At 43.7% G+C, this 25,584-nt stretch overlaps 1 protein-coding gene across 1 annotated transcript in view; it reads right to left on the reverse strand.

Moving 5' to 3' along the window:
• The window catches only part of LOC125727368 (protein NLRC5-like), a 479,373-nt gene that overhangs the window by 248,254 nt on the left and 205,535 nt on the right, over positions 1 to 25,584 (reverse strand). The window contains exon 16 of the mRNA XM_049004038.1: positions 19,623 to 19,796. Within this exon, the coding sequence (XP_048859995.1) occupies positions 19,623 to 19,796 (174 nt within the window). The remainder of the gene's footprint in view (positions 1 to 19,622; positions 19,797 to 25,584) is intronic.

Consider the following 25,584-nt stretch of genomic DNA (forward strand, 5'->3'; position numbering starts at 1 on the left):
TTGACTTATGACACTTAAAGCCAGACAACAAGAAAACGATGACACAGATCTTTTAGTTTGCATTTTATCGTTCCAACACAGATATGTATTTAAATGGTGAATTTGACTCAAACACTGGCGATTCAGTCATCTCCTGTCCCGCCATTTTCCAGCTGACACTGGATACATCTGCTGAGAAACATTCCCAACATCACTGTGTACCTGGATGACGTCTTAGTGACTGGCAGGTCAGAGGCAGGGAACCTGAAGGATCTGGACCAAATACTAAAACAGATGTCAGAAGCTGGGTTACGTCTTAAGCGTGGCAGGAGTGTTTTTCTACCATCTCTCAGTGTCACCTACTTTGTTCATAAGACCAGGGCTGAGGGTTTGTCACCAGAGCAAGAAAATGTGAGAATGATTTAGGAAGCCCCCAGTCCAGAGAAGGTGGCTGAGCTCAGGTCATTCCTAGGCTTAGTAAATCATTACAGCAGATTCTAACCTGGTTTAATGCCTCTCTGCCAGTTACTGCAGTGGGCAGCTCAGGAGGATTTCCAGAAGGTGGAGGAGCTGTGACAGTCAGCACCACTGCTGGGACATTGAGATCCAGAGAGATGTCATCTCTTCATGTGACGTATCGTCCTGTGGGGTTGGGGCTGTCGGGTCGGGTAGCACTGCTACACGGGAAAGGGAGGTTAACGCAGGCAAAGGTGGTCAATATGGAGAAGGATTCCAGTCAGGGAAATGTGGCTCAGGAGGGGGGTGACGTTAAGGCAGAATGTATTGAAAAGGATGTGTTGGTTAGGCTTAATGGTTAGGGAAGCACACTTGTAATTTGAATCCCTGACCAGCAAGACACCACTGAGGTACCCTGAGCAAGGTTCCGCCCCCAAGCACTGCTCCCTGGGCGCTGAATTAGCTGCCCCCTGCTATGTCACGATGTCACATATGGGTTAAATGCAGAAGACACTTTTCATTTCAGTGCTGTGATGTGTCAATAATGGCAATTAATCACTAAATTCTAATTCTAATGCAGTGTTGTTCAATGGGGAAATGAAGCAGTTGCAGTCCTATTAGCAGCATAGAGGAGACTGCAAAGTAACAACAGAAGTTACAGTCACTCACATTATACTCATTAACATACAACATCAGGTAAGAGAACTAAGTGCGGGTGTGTGGGGGCGGCATCTTATCCCAACTCATGGTGGGAAATGTTTCTCTCACACTTACGGCAGCAGAGAAAGACTAGCAATCATTTTTAGGGTGAAATACTTCTATTTGTACATGTAAGTACATGTACAGGCAGCTTCTGACAGTCTACACAGACCATAACCCTTTGATGAGTCTTTGCATTGAGTACAAAGGTATCTTGCCCATGGTCTCTGCAACAATGGAGTACTGAGTGTGACCTTGTCTGCATACCCGCTCTACATAATGTACAAGGCAGGATGTGAACAAGCAAATGTGCCTGCATTTCATCATCTCCCACTTCAGAGACCCCTGACACGTACCGACCACCTGACACTGTGTCTCTGCCGGATAGACTGTCAAATTCTCCAGTGATGGCAAAGCAAGTCAGTGTGGACAGCGAAAGACCCAGTACTGTCACTGGTACAGAGGTATGTGATGCAGGACTGGAAAACTGAACATGAAAGGTCCATATGGCAGAGAAATGCCAAACGTTAAGGAGAGGTTAATGAAAACAAAGTGCTGATACAGACAGACCGGTCTGACACGTCCATCAGTGTCAGGAATTCAGGCGAGGCGGGGAGTGACCAGACTGGGCGTGACGGAATGGAGGCTCGACTGACACAACAGTAACTTACTGCCTGCTGTGCTGCATTGCTATTACCGTCCATATGTGAAAATACAGGACATCCGCGTAAATTCAATACTGCCCAGTTTATGCTGGTTTTAGTTGGTCTCAGATGGCTTGAGATGGTCTAAGATGGTCTTAAGTTGGTCTTTATTGTCATTCTTATCCATTTATAGTGCAATACACAGTTAAAACAAAAACAGTGTTTCTCCTGGACCAAGGTGCTACATAGATTAACACAAGACTATCAAATAACAACATAACAACATAGAGAGCGTAATGTACAATCTGTGCAAACACTGCAGGACAAAGAGAGCAAAAGACAGGACAGCTGGTACCGAGGGGTACAAACAGTGCAGTAAACCCAGTACTGATAAGGTGCAGTTTGGTTGTGGAAGGAAGCATAACTAAAATAAAAGAAAGTAATTGTAAAGGTTTCACCAGGAGAGATAATATGAGAAAGACAGGAGAAAAGTGATGTCATTGTGCAATGAGGTAGCGATAAGATAATAAATAGTAATAAACATTCCACTGGAAGAGACAGTAGGAGGAAGACAGTAGAAAACAATGGATATGAAGTGTTCTTGTCTTGTGTGTGTGTGTGTGTGTGTGTGTGTGTGTGTGTGTTTCGTGTGGTATCAAGTCAGTCCCTGAGTGTTCAGTAATCCGACGGCATGGGGGAAGAAACTGTTTCTGAGTCTGGTTGTAAAGGCCTTATTGCTCTGGTACCTTTTTCCAGATGCCAAGAGGGTAATAATGTGAGGGGTGGGTGGGATTGTCCACAATGTTGGTGGCTTTGCGGATGCAGTGTGGGGTGTGAATGTTCGTGATGGAGGGGAGAGAGACTCCAATGATCTTCTCAGCTGTCCTCACTACCCACTGTAGGATCTTGCAGTCCCAAAGCAGACCGTGATGTAGCTGCTCCGGATGCTCTCAGTGGTTCCCCTGTAGAATGTTGTGAGGATTGATGATAGGAGATAGACTTTTCTCCGCTTCCAAAGAAAATAGAGGTGCTGCTCTCTTGACTATGGAGCTGAGCCTGAGGGACCAGGTGAAGTTCTCCGCCAGATGGATACCAAGGAATTTGGTTCTCTTGACGATCTCCACGGATGAGCCATCGATGTGCAGCAGAGAGTGGTCACTGCAAGTTCTTCTGAAGTCAACAAGCATCCCAGTCAGCTGCTACAGAATGATTGTGTTGAATGCTGACCTGAACTCTATAAAGAGCATTTGGATGTAAGTGTCTTTATTGTCCAGGTGGGTAAAGGCCAGATGGAGGATGGTGGTTATGGCATCGTCCGCTGAATGGCTGCGGTGACACATGAACTGCAGGGGGTTCAGTGAGGAGGGCAGCAGGGTCTTGATGAGCCTCATGAAGAGCCTCTCGAAACACTTCATGATGATGGACGTGAGAGCCACAGGTCAGTAGTCATTGTGGCAGGATGCTGAAGACTTCTTCAGCACAGGGACTATGGTGGTGGCCTTGAAGCTCCTTGGAACCACAGCATTGCTTTAAACCATGTGTAGTAGGTGTTCAGCACATCTGGGAGGGAGGCAGTTTGCACTACTGACCGGGTGGTTGATGCGACATATTTTCCGATGCACACTCTCTGTCCGCTAGGGGGAGTGTGCTCACCTGTGTGCGTGCACGCGTGTCTGTGCACATGCATCGGGGTGGAGCTCCACCATGCGCGATACAGACACAGAGAGAGACTTGTAAACACGTGACCGTGTAGAGACGAAAAATGACAAGCTGTGTAAATAAAATAAATAACAAAAGGCTATTTAGTTTGTCTAAAAGGACAACATATAGACGTGTTCTATAGGAAAGTTAACCTTAAATGACTGTTGTGATCTGGCGCTATATAGTAAATAAAATTAAATTACATTAACTTCACCTTCGGGGGGGGGCGGGAGGTGCCGTTTGGGAGGCAGGGCGCCCCCCTAATATAATGGTAGGGGAAACACTGTCCTGGTGTACAGGATTGATGGGCTCACCTCACACAGTCCATGCCAGGGGTGAGGGACATGATCCATATTGGCCCGATGTCGGTGCGGGTTTTTGGGATGACCTCTCCATCAGCCAATAATAAACCGTGCTTCTCACCTCCAGTCTTGGGGACCCACTGTGATTGGCTGACTGAGAGGTCGTCCCAAAAACCCCACATCGGCTCCCCATGGACCAGGTTCCCCACGCCTGCTCTATGCATTTCACCCAGTATTCCTTTGACTTTGAAATGTTCTATACACACAATGCAGAAGTTTCCTGGGCTTGAGAAGTGGTCTGGGGGCAGCTGGAGAATCACTGTTACAAATTTCCAGACTGTGGCAGCCGTGAACAAGTTTACCTTTGAGCTATGAGCAACAATATTAGACTCAGAACATGCATAAAAGATATTTACACTAGTACACAGTAAAACATTTTAAGCTTTTTAGTTTTAAACTTTAAGTTTGAATAATGTAAGTACAAAGCTTACAGTGGAATCACAAAAATAAATGATGTAAAAAAAATACTTTCTTACCTCAAATTCTGCAGAGCTGCAGGCCAAGTTGGTGGCCTCAGTGCGGATTTGCCGGTGGCTGGTTACTGAGATGTAGTGGATATCCCCTGTGTGAATACCTCCTCACTCCTCTGGTGAGTCTTCAAACTGTGACTGAGGTGAGGTGCAATGCTACACATCAGCAAACGTGCAGTGTTGTAGAGGATGCTCTGGCCGTTTGCAAGACGCAGTTCTGGTGACTGCATAGTCCTGCATAGGGTGTTTATGCTTCTCCCACAAGTGGTGCTGTGCAGCCATTGTTGTGTGTGCCTTGCTGCACAACACTGCAGTCCGTGCTGGCAAACCACCTCCTCAGGAGCATGAGCCGGATGACAGTGCAGTGGTGCTGTGCAGTCATTGTTGTGTATGCCATGCTGCACGACACTGCAGTCCGTGCTGGCATACCACCTCCTCAGGAGCATGAGCCAGATGACAGTGAAGTGGTGGAAGACAGGAGGGAGGGACACCAGGCTAGTTTGGAAGCCAGAAGGTGGCTGATCAGCAGTGTTTTTAGGTGTCATTGTAATGATCTGGACATGTGTTGCGCAACTTGGATTGTAGTACAACTGTGACACTTACACCTACCAAATTCACATTTAATCAGCAGCCCTGCTGTAAGTCCGACCTTTAATTTGTAATGTCCTGTGTTTTTGATACCATTTCAGACAAGGTTTTATTCAACTTTATGGCTGTTTTGGAGACTGTATACAGTATTCAGTAGAATATTTAACTAATTAAGTAGACCTAACAAATTATTTTTTAGAGTGTAAGTCGGCAGTACTCTTTATTTTTGCTTTCATAGCCCTTTCATTATGAACATTCATGAAGCTGGTGTCTTGGCTGCCCCTGTCCTCGACGTACCTCTCCAGGCCCTGTTCTACGGGTCTCTCATGGCTGGACTCTGCTCAGTCTGACGCCGTCGGTCTCACCAGTTCCGTGTCTGACTTGGTGTACATTGGGACCGGTCTTCTCCTGTTTAACTGCCCCATAGGCCTTGTCCTCTGCTTCTCTGGGACTTTCCTCAAATCACGTTCTGATTTGGTTTTTCTCGTGTCCAGTCCGGCTCTCATATTCTCTGACTGCTTTGACACGGTGCCCCTGCCCAGCCTGCTTCTCACAATCCTGCATCGAAGCTGCTCTCCATCATGTTTCTGCTCCCCTTCAGAGTCAGCCCTCTCCAGTGTGCTGCTCCCCTTCAGAGTCAACCCTGTCCAGTGCGCTGCTCCCCTTGAGAGTCAGCCCTCTCCAGTGTGCTGCTCCCCTTCAGAGTCAACCCTGTCCAGTGCGCTGCTCCCCTTCAGAGTCAGCCCTGTCCAGCGCGCTGCTCCCCTTCAGAGTCAGCCCTCTCCAGTGTGCTGCTCCCCTTCAGAGTCAGCCCTGTCCAGTGCGCTGCTCCCCTTCAGAGTAAGCCCTCTCCAGTGTGCTGCTCCCCTTCAGAGTCAGCCCTGTCCAGCGCGCTGCTCCCCTTCAGAGTCAGCCCTCTCCAGCGCGCTGCTCCCCTTCAGAGTCAGCCCTGTCCAGTGCGCTGCTCCCCTTCAGAGTCAGCCCTCTCCAGTGCGCTGCTCCCCTTCAGAGTCAGCCCTGTCCAGTGCGCTGCTCCCCTTCAGAGCCAGCCCTCTCCAGTGTGCTGCTCCCTTTCAGAGTCAGCCCTGTCCAGCGCGCTGCTCCCCTTCAGAGTCAGCCCTGTCCAGTGCGCTGCTCCCCTTCAGAGTCAGCCCTGTCCAGTGCGCTGCTCCCCTTCAGAGTCAGCCCTGTCTGTACGTCTCACAGCAATGCCGCCATGCCCCCCCCCCACGGAGATGCATCCATCTGCAGAGCCGCGGGACCATGATGTCACCACAGTTTTAGGCCCCCAGTTTCAGGATAGAACTTACGTGATCAGGGGGAGTTACAAGATGTAAAGATGGCGGACGACGTCTTTATGGGTTTACAAGCAGAGCACATCGGCATGGAAACACATAGACGTTAGGGTTCCCGATTTACTGACATGAGAATAAAAGAAAAAGTCCTTTTCTGAGGAAAACATGCACATCAGTGTTACTGCTTAAATTATGAGGAAGTATTTAAAACGTTACAACTGCCAGGCAGATAATGATTTCAACAAAATATATGTCAAAACGACAGCTAATACCGTGTCAAACGCCATCTTTCTGTCTTGTAACCATAACCCCATAACCCCAGTCGTTCCGTCCGGAAACTTGGCCTAAAACTGTGGTTATGTCACGGTTTTTATTTCTGAATGTATTGTTGAAAACTTTGTTTTACTTTGCTAGAATGTATTGTTTGGTCTGACAGAAAACCACGTACTGAAAAAGTCTCATGTGTGCATGATCAATGTTATTATTATAATGGCAAAATTCCAAATCCATAAATGTAAATCTGTAGGTAAAAGTCATGCTTCATTGCTTGTGACCAAAATTTCAAACAATATATTTGCTCAATTCATCACACTTCAAATCAAGAGTCAATCAAGACTGTAAGGGCCGGTACTGTAATAAAATGAAAAAAAGCAATATGTTTTGGTGCTTTCGGAATTCCGTAAAATGGCTTCTTACGGAATGACATTTGGGGCTTGAGATTGGTCTGGGGGCTGACAGAGGACACGCGCTCCCAGCCGCCTCCTGCAGCCAGGTACTCGTGAAATAATACGATGACACTGTTGTGTCACGCAGAACACGAATAACTGGACATGATCACAGTTACCAAGTTTTAACAAAGACGGTGCATAACAGTGACAGACCTCTGAGACGATCTCTTTCTCCTCCTCTATCCCATATCCCAGCAACCTCACATTCCAGAACCATTACCGCCATCTACTGGTGTATGCGTAGAACACAACAGACGTGTTCAGAATAGTCTGGTTTAAGAAATGGACTGAGGCACAATGCACACCCCTGGATTTCAGATTGCTATACATCTTCATTAATGACCGCACTGTGTCCAATCACCGCCAGCTGTTGAACGTGAAGTGTACATGCGAACATTGAACTATTAATTAATAATCACCCACAAAGTAATATAGAAAGCCAATGGATGTGCAAGTCGAGTGTTACAGTACTTGAGGCCGGTCTCAAAACCATTGTTTTGCAGTCTTGGTCTCGACTGAGAATCGACATTATTTTGACTCGGTCTAGTCTCAGTCTCGGACATAGAGGACTTGAGGTTTTATTTCAAGACCAGTAAAGACCACTCATGAAAGCACATCAATGCTTATCACAACGGCTTAATATTCATCTGTTTGTTAACCCTGAGAACCCGAAAGACCCACAATGTGCTGATTTTCACACATATTAATATCAGGCTCGTAACTTTGGATAGGTATAACGCACAGACATGAATGGCATGTCTTTGCAATCAAAAGAACTTACCTGATCTGGACTTCCAAGTTGAAACTCTATGAGTTAAAATATTCCAGACTAATCCTTTGTGCAATGAGGCATATATTTTAAACATCTTCCATGAAAAAGCCACCCTAATAATCCATAAAACATTAGTATTATTCACAGTAGACCGAAAACAAAGTGCATATTTGTTTTCGCCATGATCCGTGCACTAACTTTCAGGGAAAGGTAGCTATCATGGTACCATGCTTGAATTCACTGAGCTCCTGAGAGTGACCCATTCTTTCACAAATGTGTGTAGAAGCAGTCTGCATGCCTAGGTGCTTGATTTTATACACCTGTGTCTATGGAAGTGACTGGAACTCCTGAATTCAGTGATTTGGAGGAGTGTCCCAGTACTTGGTAATATAGTGTGTGTGTGTATATAATATATATATATATATATATATATATATATATATATATATATATATATACACACACACCCCTCCATATATCTCCATATATTATATATGCATGAGGAGAGTGTCGTATGTGTGGACGTCTCCACGTGTGACAAATTGCAGTTTGACGGCATTTAGGCTGCCTGACACCATTTCCTAACATGCTTTCCCATCCAAAATGCTCCTCCTCTGAGCACAATACTGTCCTTCTTACTGTTGCCCCAACGCCACCTGGGGCACCTTCTTCATGCAACACAAGAAAGAAATTCCATGCAGCATTTTTGAATCCCAGCCAGGAAGGGACAGCAGCAGAGAGGAGGAAAAAGGTCTTTATATTTTTGTGTTGTTTACTTGGACCATCTGACCAAAAGTGCACAGTATTAATATCTGTAAATCTAGCATGGATGTCTTTCAGGGTTTGATCCTTTTAGGTCCAGATGGCCGCGGCATCCTGGCATTGGACTCCGAGACGATGCAGACTCCTGCCTTTTCATGTTTGTTCTAGGTCGTCTAGAACATGCCTGTATGAAGTGGGATCTGCGGAGGTTTGGCCCATAGTGACAGGATTGTATTTCTGAGCTGTACTTACAGTTACGGGCCTCAGAGGAGCCAATATGCACAGTAACTGTGGTGTCATTGCAGTTTGCTATCATGTTCATATACTCTGGGCACGTTTAAAGTTGTAAGAAAAGGCTGACTGCAAAAACACATCCTATCATTAAAACAAAAAGTATAACCAAGCATAACCACAACCAGCCTGCAACCTGAGCACAACAGCCACAACAACCAGCCAATCTGCAGGGACAACCGAGTGATTCCCTCCCTCTCTCTTCTGAACAGGACAGCCAAGCTTTTATCTCCAACCAAGATGTCTTCTCAGCCAACCAAAACGGGTCTTGTTAATTAAGGGGTGGGGACTTGCTTGTTACGTTGTTATCTTCAAGGCCTGTTCATAGAAGGGAGCAGAAAACTGATAGAACACAAATGATACATTTTAAGACGTAACAGTTTTTAAAAGTTTAAATGACTTGGCATCTGCTTACCTGTCGGAGCTCCTTGTTCCTTACTCTCCTTCCAGAGCTCTGCGATCCTCTGATCAGCACCTATTTAATACCCCCAGAACAAAGCTCAAAGCCAGAGGTGACAGAGCCTTTTCAGTAGTTGCCCCCAGTTTGTGGAACAGCCTCCCCTTGCAGTTGAGAGCTGCCCAGAATCTTAATCATTTCAAAACCCTGCTTACAACCATCTGATTTCATGTGCATTTTATTCCTCTTAATTTTCTTAAGATGGCTTATAATCTTATCTTCTTTATTAGTATTATTATTATTTTTATGTTACATTATGGATTTGTGTCCTGTGGTATTTTATTGTATTAATGCTCACTGTATAGTATCAACTAACTTGTTTCCTATACTTGTACAGCACTCTGGTCAACGGAATGTGCTTTATAAATAAATTTCATTGATTGATCTGTGTCACTGTATAGCGACACAATGTAGGTATATATAATTTACGACACAGGTTAAGCAACCCCTATTTCTAAGCGGTGCCATCTAATGTAAAATAGCACTCAGAATACTAGAGATTGTCAGAGATCAGCTAGAGATTGTTTGAGATCAGCTAGAGATTGTTGGAGATCAGCTAGAGATTGTTGGAGATCAGCTAGAGATTGTTGGAGATCAGCTAGAGATTGTTGGAGATCAGCTAGAGATTGCCAGAGATCAGCTAGAGATTGTCAGAGATCAGCTAGAGATTGTTAGAGATCAGCTAGAGATTATTAGAGATCAGCTAGAGATTGTCAGAGATCAGCTAGAGATTATTAGAGATCAGCTAGAGATTGTCAGAGATCAGCTAGAGATTGTTGGAGATCAGCTAGAGATTGCCCGGCATCACGCTTCTCCGGCTCCAGCCGCACATCCTGATGTGTTTAACACATTTATACTTAATAACTTCTTGTCCAGTAATAACCCCTGCAGGTGTCACGCCTCATTCACCTCATATCCATTAACCGTACGGACAAACCTGACGACTCTACAGTCTATCAGATGCAGCTCTTTACTAGTATAACAAAGTTAAAGAAACAATGCTGGATAGAGGAGTAAGGGTCTCTCAGGAGGACCCTGCAGGATCCGTCTGGCTAGTGGGAGGATCCAGTGTTATGGCAGTCACTTTGAGAAAACAATGGTCGTTCATCTAAAAACAGTTTTCCAGATCAGACGTGAAGAATATGGAAAGTTCACCTTTGTGGGCATGCAGTTGATATTGTCTAACGGAACCATTACTTTGCAGCAGGAAAGTTACACTGATAACCTACATCCTATTCCAGTGGATTCATCCAATGCAGCTGAACTAGAGTCCCTTCTTAGAAGGGAGCAGAAAACTGATAGAACACAAATGATACATTTTAAGACGTAACAGTTTTTAAAAGTTTAAATGACTTGGCATCTGCTTACCTGTCGGAGCTCCTTGTTCCTTACTCTCCTTCCAGAGCTCTGCGATCCTCTGATCAGCACCTATTTAATACCCCCAGAACAAAGCTCAAAGCCAGAGGTGACAGAGCCTTTTCAGTAGTTGCCCCCAGTTTGTGGAACAGCCTCCCCTTGCAGTTGAGAGCTGCCCAGAATCTTAATCATTTCAAAACCCTGCTTACAACCATCTGATTTCATGTGCATTTTATTCCTCTTAATTTTCTTAAGATGGCTTATAATCTTATCTTCTTTATTAGTATTATTATTATTTTTATCTTATATTATCGATTTGTGTCCTGTGGTATTTTATTGTATTAATGCTCACTGTATAGTATCAACTAACTTGTTTCCTATACTTGTACAGCACTCTGGTCAACGGAATGTGCTTTATAAATAAATTTCATTGATTGATCTGTGTCACTGTATAGCGACACAATGTAGGTATATATAATTTACGACACAGGTTAAGCAACCCCTATTTCTAAGCGGTGCCATCTAATGTAAAATAGCACTCAGAATATCCGCTGCTTTGTCAGATCGGCTCCGCAGTGTGAACTAGTGACAAACAGAAAAGCCTGTTAGAGACTGTTAGAAATCAGCTAGAGATTGTTAGAGATCAGCTAGAGATTGTTAGAGATCAGCTAGAGATTGTCAGAGATCAGCTAAAGATTGTTAGAGATCAGCTAGAGATTGTCAGAGATCAGCTAGAGATTGTTTGAGATCAGCTAGAGATTGTTGGAGATCAGCTAGAGATTGTTGGAGATCAGCTAGAGATTGTCAGAGATCAGCTAGAGATTGTCAGAGATCAGCTAGAGATTGTTAGAGATCAGCTAGAGATTGTTGGAGATCAGCTAGAGATTGTCAGAGATCAGCTAGAGATTGTTAGAGATCAGCTAGAGATTGTTAGAGATCAGCTAGAGATTGTCAGAGATCAGCTAGAGATTGCCCGGCATCACGCTTCTCCGGCTCCAGCCGCACATCCTGATGTGTTTAACACATTTACACTTAATAACTTCTTGTCCAGTAATAACCCCTGCAGGTGTCACGCCTCATTCACCTCATATCCATTAACCGTACGGACAAACCTGACGACTCTACAGTCTATCAGATGCAGCTCTTTACTAGTATAACAAAGTCAAAGAAACAATGCTGGATAGAGGAGTAAGGGTCTCTCAGGAGGACCCTGCAGGATCCGTCTGGCTAGTGGGAGGATCCAGTGTTATGGCAGTCACTTTGAGAAAACAGTGGTCGTTCATCTAAAAACAGTTTTCCAGATCGGACGTGAAGAATATGGAAAGTTCACCTTTGTGGGCATGCAGTTGATATTGTCTAACGGAACCATTACTTTGCAGCAGGAAAGTTACACTGATAACCTACATCCTATTCCAGTGGATCCATCCAATGCAGCTGAACTAGAGTCCCTTCTTACTGAAAGAGAGAAAGACCAGCTGGGATCTAACACTGGATAACTGCTCTGGGTAGCTAGACAATGATGTTTGATGTGTAGCAGTTTAGCATCTAATACAAAGCATGCTAATGTCCAAAGCTTACAGGAAGCAAGCAAGGACCTGTGCAACGTCAAATCAGAGCGAGTTACTTTGAAATTCCAACATGAGCATTAGAAATAGGAAATTTTGAAATCTGCCTGATGGAGGAACTCAAAGAGGGCATCTAATAATGGTGACTGGTGAAAAGGGCAGATCTCCCCTCTGCTGGAAGGCGCATTCGGAGAGCTGTGCGGAGAACTCTTACTGCAGAAACTTTGGCACTAGCAGGCGGAATTGATAACGGCATGTTTCTCTTTCCTCTGAGCTTTACATGGGTGATGTAGTTAAACACTCTGCCTGTTGTTTATGTAACTGACAATGATTCCCTTGTTGATGCTATTAAATCCACAAAATTCGTATCTGAAGAGGTTACGCCCAGAGATCAGTAAGGCTGAGGCGAACAGTCGACGTAGTCGATGACAATGACGCTGAAAATGCTTTGACATCAGTATTTTATATCGACACCTCTTTTAAAAAAATATATTTTAATGAAATTACATTTATGATTTCTAAAATGCTTCAGTTCATTACAACAAATGTTTTCCTTCAATATCACTATGTAATTATGGGAGTAGTTCAAATTATCACAAAACGAGAGGGTGGTTCTACACTGTGGAAAGTTCGATGTCAAATCACAGCGACACCAGCAGTAAGTACAAACGCCTGAAGGGGAATCACATTTTATAAAGCTTAGTAGCCAGAAATGTGTATTAGCAAGCAAATAATTTTCAGCTGATATCTCAAGTCTTTGGACTACAGTTAAAATTAATATAAATCGCATGAAAATGATCAACAATAATATGTATTATATTACTAATAATACAGTATCATTGTGAGAGCTTTTCCTGTAAAAAAAGGCCATTTAGGTTTCAATTCATAAATGTGGACGTCTGAATTTAACTCTCAGGTGGTTTTAACAGCAGGCTATATTATCTCTGCCCCCCCAGTCCCTCATTTAAACATTCCTCCACTACTCTACACTTACGCCAATATACTGTTTCCCCTCTGGTTCAGATGCAACCTGTACGACTTGTACAGAACCCTCCTGTTCCAGAAGGTCTTCCAGTGCCCCATAAACCTAAAACCTTTATCTCAACCAACTTAACCTGGCTTACACATGGCACAGGAAGTATTCCAGAGAAAACCACCGTTGACGTTCTGCTTCTAAGCTTATCTGCAACTTCCATAAATTTATCCTGCAGAACAGCCCTCGTGCCCTTTCCTATGTCATTGGTGCCAACATGCACCACGACCACTAGATCCACCCCGGCTGGAGCCAAAAGCCTGTCCACACGAATCGGAAGGTCCCCTACCTGGGCACCAGGCGCGCACACACACACACACATACATACATACAGCACCCTATAAGAGCGTGCGTGCACACACACACATATATACAGGGCCGTTGGTGCGCGCGTGTACACACACACATATATACACAGCGCTCTGCTAGAGCAAACGTGCACACACACACACACACACATAAACACACTCACTGCACTCTGTTAGAGCGCGCAAGCACACACACACATACACAGACTCACAGCACCCTGTTACAGTGGGCGTACACACACAAACACACACACTCACCATGCACCATGTTAGAGCCCGCGAGCACACACACAAACACACAGTGCCCTATTACAGCACACATGGACACACACGCACGCACACACACACACACAGCGCCTTGTTAGAGCATGCGTGATCAAACACACACACACACATATGTAGGGTATCTATCCTTATGGAGCCCGCTCATTCACTTCTATGGAAAAATGCTAACTATGAGAACCTTAATCCCCACCCAACCCTAACCAGAAACATAAGTAACCAAGCAAAATACAAGAGTTTTTGCATTTTTAGTTTTTTCATCGCAGTTACTGAATTTTATAAAATAGAGTTATTTTTCCTGGTCCCCATAAGGGAAAAAACGGATATTTATCATGTTATGGGGACATTGTGTACTCATAAGGATAGGTATACCCGCTCGCACGCACACACACACACATACATACACACACAGCACCCTGTTAGAGCGCACGTGCACACACACACATGCACACACAGCACCATTAGAGCGCGCGTACACATACACACACAGCGCCATTAGAGCGCGCGTACACACACACATACAGCGCCATTAGAGCGCGTGTACACATACACACACACATACACACACAGCGCCATTAGAGCGCGCGTACACATACACACCCACATACAGCGCCATTAGAGCGCGCATACACACACACATACAGCGCCATTAGAGCGCGCGTACACACACACATACACACAGCGCCATTAGAGGGCGCGTACACATACACACACACATACACACAGCACCTAGTTAGAGCGCGGGTGCACACACACACACACGTGACCCAGGTCACACATGACCACTGCACCATCATGCACCTTACTATATATTTATTTTAATATATATATATATATATATATATATATATATATATATATATATATATATATATATATACACACACATTCACTCATACATACATACACACACTCTATGTGGTGTGTGCATACAAATATGTACGTATATATACACACACACACGCACAGAACCTAAATAGTACTCTTAATTATTCATTTAAATAGCTATTTCATAAAACTAATTTAAATTACTTAATAATTTTATTTACTTTAATCCAGTGAACCAGGGCAGTAACAGGATATAATTTAAAGTTTCTCGTTAAATGGTTATTATATACATTGATTAAGTGTCATTATGTTGGTTATGTTCAGCTGCAGCAATAAAGTGAATTTAACTTAATCCACCAGACTGTGGTTTCATTATGTTACTCAGTCATGCTTTGGGTGACGCTGAAGCAGGACATTAATAGGACAGAACAGAAAGACTTTATTGTCATTGTACAGGGAGGAAATACAGTAAATAGGCATAAATATATAATGTACATATACAGGGGAGGGGGAAAGCCCCCCCCCATCAGGATTACATTTAGTTATATTTTAGTCAGAGAGAAAAACTTATTTTTGTCAAACATACATTTCAGAGTAAAAAGGATTATAAAGGATAAAAAGCAGAGATTTTACCTTTTTGCCAGGAGAACCAGCAACACGTCACAGTAACACTATGGAGTTAAAAACCCCAAACCCTGGATAGAGGGACTCAGTGAATGAGGAGGTGAATCTGTACAGGGGGGTCAGTCCATCAGAGGAGACTCTGTAGAAGGACAGAGCACCAGCCCCCCAGTCCAGATACACTCCTACTCTGCGGGAGCCTGACGGCCGTATGGGTATGAGAGTCTGTTTATTATTGTGTAGGACAGAGTAACTGTGAGTATCACAGCGCAGAATCCATGACTTGTAATTGGATCCAAGCACACAGTCACTCCCTTTTTTCCTACCGATCCCTTTATAAGTGACTCCTATCCAGGCATCATCTCCATCCCACTCAGCCTCCCAGTAACAGCGGCCAGTCAGACTCTCTCTGCACAGAACTTGGGGGCGGCAGTCAAATCTCTCTGGATGATCAGGATATGGCTGCTCTGTCCCCCATGTCACCTTCCTGTTCCCCCCTGACAGAGACAGGCGTCTGTTTGCTGTGTTGGGGTCCAGCGTCAGCTGGCAGGAGTCTGTAGGCAGGAGGAAGAATTATTAATACCATCAGGCCGCCTGTACTTTATGTTTCTGTATAATATAAAAACAGCGCAGCTTCCCCGAACGAAGCGGGAACCGAAGTTTATGAAATAGCTCAGGAAATGTCGGACGGCGCGCGAAGCCGGCGGGAAGAGCCGCCAAAATGCGGCGCGAGCTAAATTAACAGCATAATTACGGGTAAATAAAATTACAAAGCGGCGAGATTTATTAGACAAATTCACCACAAACATATTTACCACAAAACGGCACCAGATATTAATACTAAAAGTGAGTGATTTTACTTTAAAATATAACCCTCCTTCGAACCGCACGCCTCTTCACAGCAGCGCTGCCCGCAGACTGAGAGTCCGGCATCGGCGCCGGTTTAGAAGAGAGAGGTAAGGAGCATGAACTGATTACATACGGCTGCAGACTCCGCCAGGAGGGTTTCTACTGTGGGGCTGGAAACTCCACTCCTGCCCGGACACGACGCTACTGAAGAGAACAGTGTTGCCAACTATTTTCAATGAAAAGTAGCTAAAGTCTGCTCGAAAAGTCGCCAAATGTCGCTAGATGACGTGCGTATATTTGCATATTGATGACGTAATTACGTCGTATTTGCATTCTGCGTGTTTTCCTTAATCCTTCCTCACGTGTCCAATATAAAACTGTTATCAATTACGTTACATATTTTCTGTCAGACAACACAACGGAACTTAACCAGCAGTTACATCCTCTGCAATGAAATAAGAAGAAAAAATAAATAAATAAGAAAAAATAAGAAGAAACGGTCAAATTAAATAGTTTTATTTCAAGCAAAGGAGAAGCAGGTAAGTGATTGGGCCGTGGCAACACTGTTTGCACATGCGCAGCTCCTTTACATCTATGTCAGCTGCCGTGCGGTCACGCGAATATGCTGCTCCTTTCAGCCGGAGCTAGCGCTCACTGACCAGAGCAGACACAGGGAGATGAGTAACTGTACCGGGAAAGCAAGACCTCACGCTTACAGGACAGTACTGGCGACATTTGGAAAGTTGCTAAGGTTTGTCCAAAAGTCGCTAGATTTGTCGCTAGGCGCTTTTTTGAAAAACAAAAAAAGTCGTCAAGGGGGTCTGAAAAGTCGCTAAATCTAGCGACAAAGTCGCTAAATTGGGAACACTGGAAGAGAACTCAGTAGGCTGGATTACTAAAGCTATTCCCGATGTTTCACTGACGTCATCTTCACCGCTACCATGGAGTAGTGATGTGTCGGTCGCGAATGAAACGGCTCTGGGAGTCGGCTCTTTGAAGTGAACGATCGGAGCCGGCTCTTGCCTGTGAGCTGGAGTCAGAGCCGCTTTTTTTCTTGCTCTATTTTTTTTCCACCCGCACGGATTGGTGAACTACACGATGCGTATCTGCACTGAGCAGGAGGTGGAGGGGCGGTGATGCAGGGTGCGTTCGACTTGGGCTTTAAGTCTTAAGTCGTCTTGCTCTCGTGAGGTTTTTGTACCATGTGACATGGTCACGGATGGTGACGTTTTGCAGCGCCGGCTGAAGTCGGTCAAAAAAATCTAACCATGATGCATTACGTTGGGACCAGAATGCACTGCTTTTAGCCAGCGCTGCAAATGGTTGTGTGAAGTCGAATGCACCCGTAGACAAATACATTAATCACACGCACAGAGAGGGAAACAGGAAAGAAGGAGATGTGCTTGACAAAAATTAGTGACTGCAGGAAACGGAGTAAAATTTGGATACATTTCAATTACATTGATAATACTAAGGCAGAGTGTAGAGCTTGCAAGGTTAAATCTCATATCGAACAGGTTCTACAAATAACCTGCATTGGCACATGAGAACTGTACATCCAACAGTGCAGTGGGAAGAAAAAAAAACAAGCAAGTGAACCTGCTACTAATGAAAGTGACAGTTTGTCAATGTCTACACCGTCATCCAGTACAGCACCACAACCACCTAGACCTACAACCTAGAGCTCTATGACACAGTTCGTGCAAAAAGCTATGACTCCAGTAAAACAGAAAACACTTGATGAGGAATTGGCTAAAATGATTGCATGTGATTTCCAACCATAGTAATTCATTTCACTAATAATTTTACATTATTTTTGATAAATTCATTTAAGCACCAAAAAAAAAAAAAATCTGAAGAGCCACTTGGGAGTCGAAAGAGCCGGGTCTTTTAAGTGAGCCGAGCCATAAGAGCCGGCTCTTTTAAAAGAGCCGGAATTCCCATCACTACTGTGGAGTCATGTGATTCCGCGCCCCCTAGTGGTGGTATATCCTACATCATACAGAGTGACACAATATAATCCTAGTGGAAATAATAATATCCTACCCTATATTATTATAATACATTATTATGATTTATCAGTATTACTAATATAATGCTATAATTCAATACAAAATGTTGCATTAATGTTTAACATTATACAGGCACATATATACATGTACATATATAGTTATACAAATGATTATAATAATACTACAATAATTAATAATAATAACAGTAACTAATAATAATATCTCTATCCTATACTTTCTTCTGAAGTTTATATAACATCATGTCTGGCCTAGGAGTGGAAGTCATGTGATTTCTGGTTCCACAGTGGAGACCCTCCTAGTGGAGATGCCCACTGTTCTGCAGCCAGACCATTCTCCCGGTTTGGGGGAGACTATGGGTGTCATCTTAGGACAAAACTAATGAATCTCAAAAAGATATAAGTAAACTCACCGCTTGTGCATGAAGAACAAATGCAAAGGATTTTTTTGTGAAATCAAAGACGCAGAACGATATCAGAACATATTTTAACCCTGTTACACTCCCACACAAGGACGATATAAGCATCTATAAAGTATTTGTTTGGACAAAAAAAATGAATTAATAGTATTCTTAGTGATGCCTGTTTTGTCTGTGGGCAGCACAGTGGTTAGTGCTGCTGCCTCATGGGAAGAAGGTCCTGGGTTTGGTCCCGTGTCCTTTCCGTGTGGAGTTCACATGCTCTCCCCGTGTTCGCGTGGGGTTCCTCCAACGGCCCCTAAGTGTGCAGGCCAGGCTGATTTGTAAGGCTAAATTGCTTGTGTGTGTGTATGTCTGTGTGTGTGTGTATGTCTGTGTGTGTGTGTCTGTGTGTGCACGCGCCCTGTGGCATGTTGGCACCTGCCCAAGGTTGGTTCCCGCCTGCCCCCCTTGTTCCTGGATAGGCTCTGGTCCCCCCTGTGACCCCAGTTGGGATTAAATGGTTACGGTCTTGTATATTTTGTCTGTTTTGTTTTTTCCCTTTGGATTCCGTCTAAACTGTCACACAGAAAAACTCACCTTAATACAAACATGGAAATCCATCTACATACAGTGCAAAAAGCCACACGATCACAATCACTGAGTGAATACAACCATAACATAGTATTAATGGTATTATTGATAAAAAACATGCAAACACACGTACATTTCTGTAAGCCTGGTCTGGTCCAGCACTCTCCACTGTGGTCCACACTATAGGAAAAGCAGAATTTACAATTTTAGAATTAGAATTTAATGATCAGTGGTTATTGTTGACACACCACAGCACACGGTGCACAACAACGAAATGTGTCCTCTGCATTTAACCCATATGTGACATCGTGACATAGCAGGGGGCAGCTAATTCAGCACCCAGGGAGCAGTGCTTGGGGGCGGCACCTTGCTCAGGGTACCTCAGTGGTATCTTGCTGGTCAGGGATTCCATCCAGCAATCTTTCAATTACAATTGTGCTTCCCTAACCATTAAGCCATAACATAGTACTGCTGTATCCATTTATTTATTGGTGCCTCTTCTTCACATACATGCATAAGTATCTGTAGCGTGTCAGACACACACTCTGTACTCACTTCAGCTTCTCCAGTTTACAGCTGGGATCCTCCAGTACAGCAGAGAGCAGCTTCACTCCTGAGTCTCCTGGGTGATTGTAGCTCAGATCCAGCTCTCTCAGGTGTGAGGGGTTTGACCTCAGAGCTGAAGCCAGGGAAGAACAGCCTTCTTCTGTGACTCTACAGCCTGACAGCCTGCAGAGAGACAGACAAAAACTCCCCAATAAATAATATCATCTCACTATTAAAAGTACAACTTTTAAGCAAATATGTCTGCTCTAATAAATGTTTCAATAATTGCGGTTTAGAGCATGGAATACTGAGTAAAACTGATCTCAGTATCTCCCATTTACAGTGTGGAATACTATCTCAGTTGTACTATCAAATACCAGTGGCCTGTGGTTTAACCTTGTGTGCCAGTTGCAGTGTCTTTGTGAAAGACCAGTTTACAATTTCACCTGACAAATATGACTAACTTCAGTACCCCCAGTTTACAGTGTGGAATACCCAGTAATACTGACCTCAGTATCTTCAGTTTACAGTGTGGAAAACCCAGTAATACTGACCTCAGTATCTCCAGCTTACAGTGTGAATCCCCCAGTCCAGCAGAGAGCAGCTTCACTCCTGAATCCTGCAAGTCATTGTCACTCAGGTCCAGCTCTCTCAGGCGTGAGGAGTTTGATCTGAGAACTGAAGCCAGCGCCTCACAGCATTTCTCTGTGAGATTACAGCTGTTCAGCCTGCCAAAGGAGCTCTGTTATTATACACACAGACCGGTATATATCCTACACATCAGTGGTCATAGTGGTACAAAATATCCAGACTTATTTCAGCATAAGAGGGACAGACTACAGTTCAAAGAGAATTTGAGACATGGCAAGGCAGTACCTTAAATCACTACAGTTAGAAAAATTAAACATGATACATTTTTAATGCTGGCCAATCCTCTGATGGTCATCATGTTCCCTGTCATGATGAATACAGAGAGTATTTTCATTTCAAAGCACAAATATCCTGAAAGGTTTTGTGTGCAGAATATTTGGGAACTGGATCAATCTACTCAGATGAGTAACTGTTAGAACAACACAGGATCTCCTGTAAATTTACTGTGTATTTTGGCCATTTTTTGCTGTCATATAATTATTGACAGTGGGTAAGTCTATCATGGGTTAAAAGCCTATAGATTTATTCAAACTGTACATTTTCATACGTCATACAGACCATATTCCCAATAATGTTCTGTATGTGTAATCAAGAGCCAGTTTGAATGAGGGCATGAGTGTGAATATGCTCTAAAATCCATTCAGTCACAGGTTCATTAAAATATATCAGATATTTTGTTGTTGCAATGTCCTTAAAGCTCTCTACGCAGCTCCATCCTGCTGTTTAATGATCTTAAAGGGCCAGTTACCCTAAGACTCTTTAATACCTGCATAAGTATTTCCATAAAACTCTGAGCAGCGCTGTGGCTCAGTGATCAGCACTACAGCCGACCATCTAGGGTGTCAGGTTCAGTTCCTGCCTGGGATGTGTGTGTGTTTGTGTGTGTGTTTGTGTGTGTGTATGTGTGTGTGTGTGTGTGTGTGTGTGTGTGTGTTTATGTGGGATTTGAATGATGTCCAGAGGAGTTTATGATTTTTAAATGACACCTGAATTCCTGATCCTGTGAGTGAAATCATTATTTTCTGTATTTCTCTACCTGGGAACTTATGAAACCACCAAACCCTAATTGCAGGACTACCAATCCTTTCAGATATGCTTTTAAAAGGAACATACATTTAAAAGAAATATTTATGAACAGTGATACTTCATTCATCCCCATGGGGAAATTGTCTTTTCACCTCCCATTCTGCTCCATGAGACACACAGACACACACACAGGTGAGAGGAAGTTTGAGGTCACAGCACAGGGTCGGCCAGCATCCAGCGTCCCTGCATATATTGGCATTAAGGGATTTGCTCAAGGACCCAGCGATGACATCACTCTGCCGGCCAGGAGATCTGAACCAGTGACCATCTACTCCCAGGCACAGAGTCCGAACATTCTGTGAGATTCTGGCTCTTGGCAGTTTGTCACACAAAGGATGGTCATAGAAAACCTGTCACTTTACTACGTCACTAACTTCAGTCAATATAAAATCTGGCTTCCAGACTCTCATGGTGAAAAATAAATCCAGCCTTGTGATTAATCCGCAGGTGAAATAAATGTCACATTTTCATTATATATTTCATGTTAATATATAACTGCCTGAGTGGGTGTTATTGGTGGGAGTTTTTTTGTACATGTACTCTGTTCTGTTCTCTCCTCAGCCAGGAGCAGCTGTGGCCAGCAGAGGCCGCCAGTGAGCAGCCAGAGACAGCAGTCATACAGAAGCTCCCAGCTCTGGGCTCCATCACATGAACACGCCTGCTGACAATAACACTCACATACCACTTATACACCCTGTGGATAAAGAGCCCTCACTGCTTCTATAGCAGGTTAGGATGCTGTGCCTGTGATCCGAAGGCAGACTGGATGGGAACGGAAACCTCACTTTTTTGTTTGTTACTGCATCACTACCTTCAGTCATTATAAGTCTGTGGTTCAGATTAGCTACTGCTATAGAAACAGCTGTAGTCGAGAATATCAAATAATAATATTCATCAGACATTTCAAACAATATTCATGTATTGCTGCCAGACCAGACATGATTTCCATCCCCACGTTACTTACAGTGACGTCCTGGAGTTTTTGATCACAGGTAGCAGCCTCCAGTGCTCTTCATCTGATCTGATGAATTTCTTCATATCAAACACATCCAGCTCCTCATCTGACATCAGCATCACAAAGGCCAGAGCTGAGTACTGTGCAGGTGAGAGGTCTTCTGTTGAAAGGTTTCCTGAATTCAGGTATCTTTCTATTTCCTCTACTAGAGAATTGTCACCCAGCTCAGTCAGACAGTGGAATAGGTTGATGGTCCTTTCTGGAGATAAATTCTTCTGTATTTTCTCCCTGATGTATGTGGCTGTTGTCTGTCCCAGTCGCCTTTTTATGGATCTTTTTAAAGTGGCATGTGAGGTGGTTCCTGTCTGTCCCAGTAGTTTTTGTAACAGAGTCTTACTGGAGTCTGTTGAGAGGCCCAGGAGGAAGCGGAGGTAGAGGTCCAAGTGTCCATTCTTGCTCTTTAATGCCTTATCCACTGCAGTCTTCATCAGGTTGGCTGATGAGTTTGAACGAAACACATATAAAGCAGCGAGATACTCCTGGATGCTCAGATGCACAAAGCAGTACACCTTCTCCTCATACAGCCCATATTCCTCTTTAAAGACTTCTGTGCACAGTCCAGAGTAAACTGAAGCTTCAGTGACATCAATGCCATTCTCTGTCAGATCTTGATCATAAAATATGAGATTGCCTTTCTCAAGGTTGTCAAAAGCCAGTTTACCAAGTTTCAAAAAGAATTCCTTGCTGTATTCCTTAAGCTTGGTTTCATCGTTTTCCATATACTTGTCATTTTTTAAACTGGACTGAAAGATCAGGAAGTGTGTGTACATTTCAGTCAGAGTCCTTGGAATTTCTCTCCTGTCAGTCTCACTAAAAAGCCTCTTAAGCACAGTGGCTGAAATCCAGCAGAACACAGGTATGTGGCACATGATGAAGAGGCTCCTTGATGATTTCACATGTGTGATAATCCTGCTGGTCAGGCTCTGATCACTGAATCTCCTCCTGAAATACTCCTCCTTCTGGGCATCACTGAACCCTCGTATCTCTGTCACCCGGTGGATGCACTCAGGAGGTATCTGATTGGCTGCTGCTGGCCGAGAGGTTATCCAGAGGAGAGCGGATGGAAGCAGATTCCCCTTAATGAGGTTAGTCAACAGCACATCCAGTGACATTTTCATTGTTACATCAAACCAGCTCTCATTGTTATGAAAATCTAGAGGAAGGCGACACTCATCCAGACCATCAAAGATGAACAAGACTTTGTACCTAAACACCTCAGTGGATTCAAGCGATTTCAGTTCTGGGACAAAGTGGTGAAGCAGTTCAATCAAACTGTATTCCTCCTTAATCAAATTTAGGTCCCGGAAAGGAAGAGCAAATATGAAGTGAACATCCTGGTTTGCTTTTCCTTCTGCCCAGTCGAGAATAAATTTCTGCACAGAGACTGTTTTCCCGATACCTGCCACCCCTTTAGTGAGTACAGTTCTGATAGCTGTCTCACATAAGGGTTTAAATATATCATTGCACTTGACTGTAGTATCTTCTGTTCGCCTTTTCTTGGATGCTGTTTCAATCTGTCTCACTTCATGTTCATCATTGACTCCTCCAGTCCCACCTTCAGTTATGTAGAGTTCTGTGTAAATCTCACTGAGAAGTGTTGGCTGTCCTTCCTTTCCCTTCAAATACACACTCACATTTCTGCTTCAGGTCACTTTTGATTCTGTGCAGATATTGCAGCATGAACTGTCCTGAAAAGAAATGAGAGGAAAATGCATTAATACTTACTGTGATCCTGACCAGTTTGAGACGAACAATATTTTCCAAAAACACACTTTTTTACATATACAAGTCCAGATATTTCACTGTGACAAATGTGAAATGTAAAGTTTCACCATACCAATTTTACCACAACACCACGTACAGTATTGTGCATAAGTCTTAGGCAGACAAAGAAAATGTTTAAAGCAATTCTGTCAATGTTAACATGTTCATGTTTGCGATTAATCAGGAAACCTTAATACTCTATTTTGTTCTTGATGCAAATTAATCATGTAGGCTGACCCAGGGCCGTAGGTCTCGTATTGTGGTACCCGGCAGACCGCATAGCGACAGCAGAAGGCAAGGAGGCTCTTTTGAAGGGGAGAACAATGGCTGTTATTAAGTCCTGAAAATGACTAACACAGGTACTCAACAAGCACCAACGAACCATAAGATGGAAACACAGGGAGGTCCGAGGCCGGACAGTGAGGCACACAAACTGTGGGTAATTTATATAATGAATAAATACAAGCGAGGATCGGGAAGGATTCACGCAGACACAGGCGAGGGCACACAGGACAATGGGGAACAGCACAAGGATTTACAATAACAAACACAACAGGGCTGTGTACATGGCTGGCGAGCATACTGGGATATGCTAATAGGCTCCGGCTATACGGAAGCCATCCCACCGGAGAGCATGCTGGGATATGCTAATAGGCTCCGGCTATACGGAAGCCATCTCACCGGAGAGCATGCTGGGATATGCTAATAGGCTCCCGCTATACGGAAGCCATCCCACCGGCGCGGTGTTAACATTGGGGTGACGGGTATATCGGGACCAGAGGTGTGACGTCACGTTGCATTTTAGGGCTAGTATGGTGGTTTAGTGTGGGGTCTCTCTGCTTACGGGGCTGTGAGAGCATCTGCCAGCAGGGGGCGTGTTTCCTAACTATGTAATTCAGCAACTATGCTTTTGGGAAATGCAGCCCAGAGCGGGAGACGTCTTACAGAAAATCTATATATTATTCCACTAAAAACCTAAAATTAGATACGTCAAAAGTATATTTACATGGTTAAATACATTTTTCACTCTTGGTGAAAACTGTCAGGAAAAAAGCAAACATTATATGATGAGGTATGTTTATCATGTTTTATTTTTTGGAAAGCAAAAAAATTCTTTGTTCATTTCTTTGTTCCAAGACCACACATGTATTTGTCTCCCAAAAAATACTAGCATATAGCCGACCACCATTTTAAATGTGTGATTAATCATAAATAATCACAGCTTATTATTGTGACTAACTGGACCATTTTCTAATCAACTGACACCACGAGTTTAAAGCCATTTATCTGGGAAGTAAGTTGCTCTGGAAACAAAACCTAAAGCATCACTTCAGCTCCCAAACCTCCTCAGGGGACCACAGCCAGTCCATGTGATCCTTACATTTCAACAGCTGCTCACTTCATTAACTAATTAAATCAGATAAAAATGTTAATGAGATACTGATTAGCCACATG

Source organism: Brienomyrus brachyistius, unplaced genomic scaffold, assembly GCF_023856365.1.
Source record: "Brienomyrus brachyistius isolate T26 unplaced genomic scaffold, BBRACH_0.4 scaffold95, whole genome shotgun sequence".
NCBI classification, from domain to species: Eukaryota; Metazoa; Chordata; class Actinopteri; order Osteoglossiformes; family Mormyridae; genus Brienomyrus; species Brienomyrus brachyistius.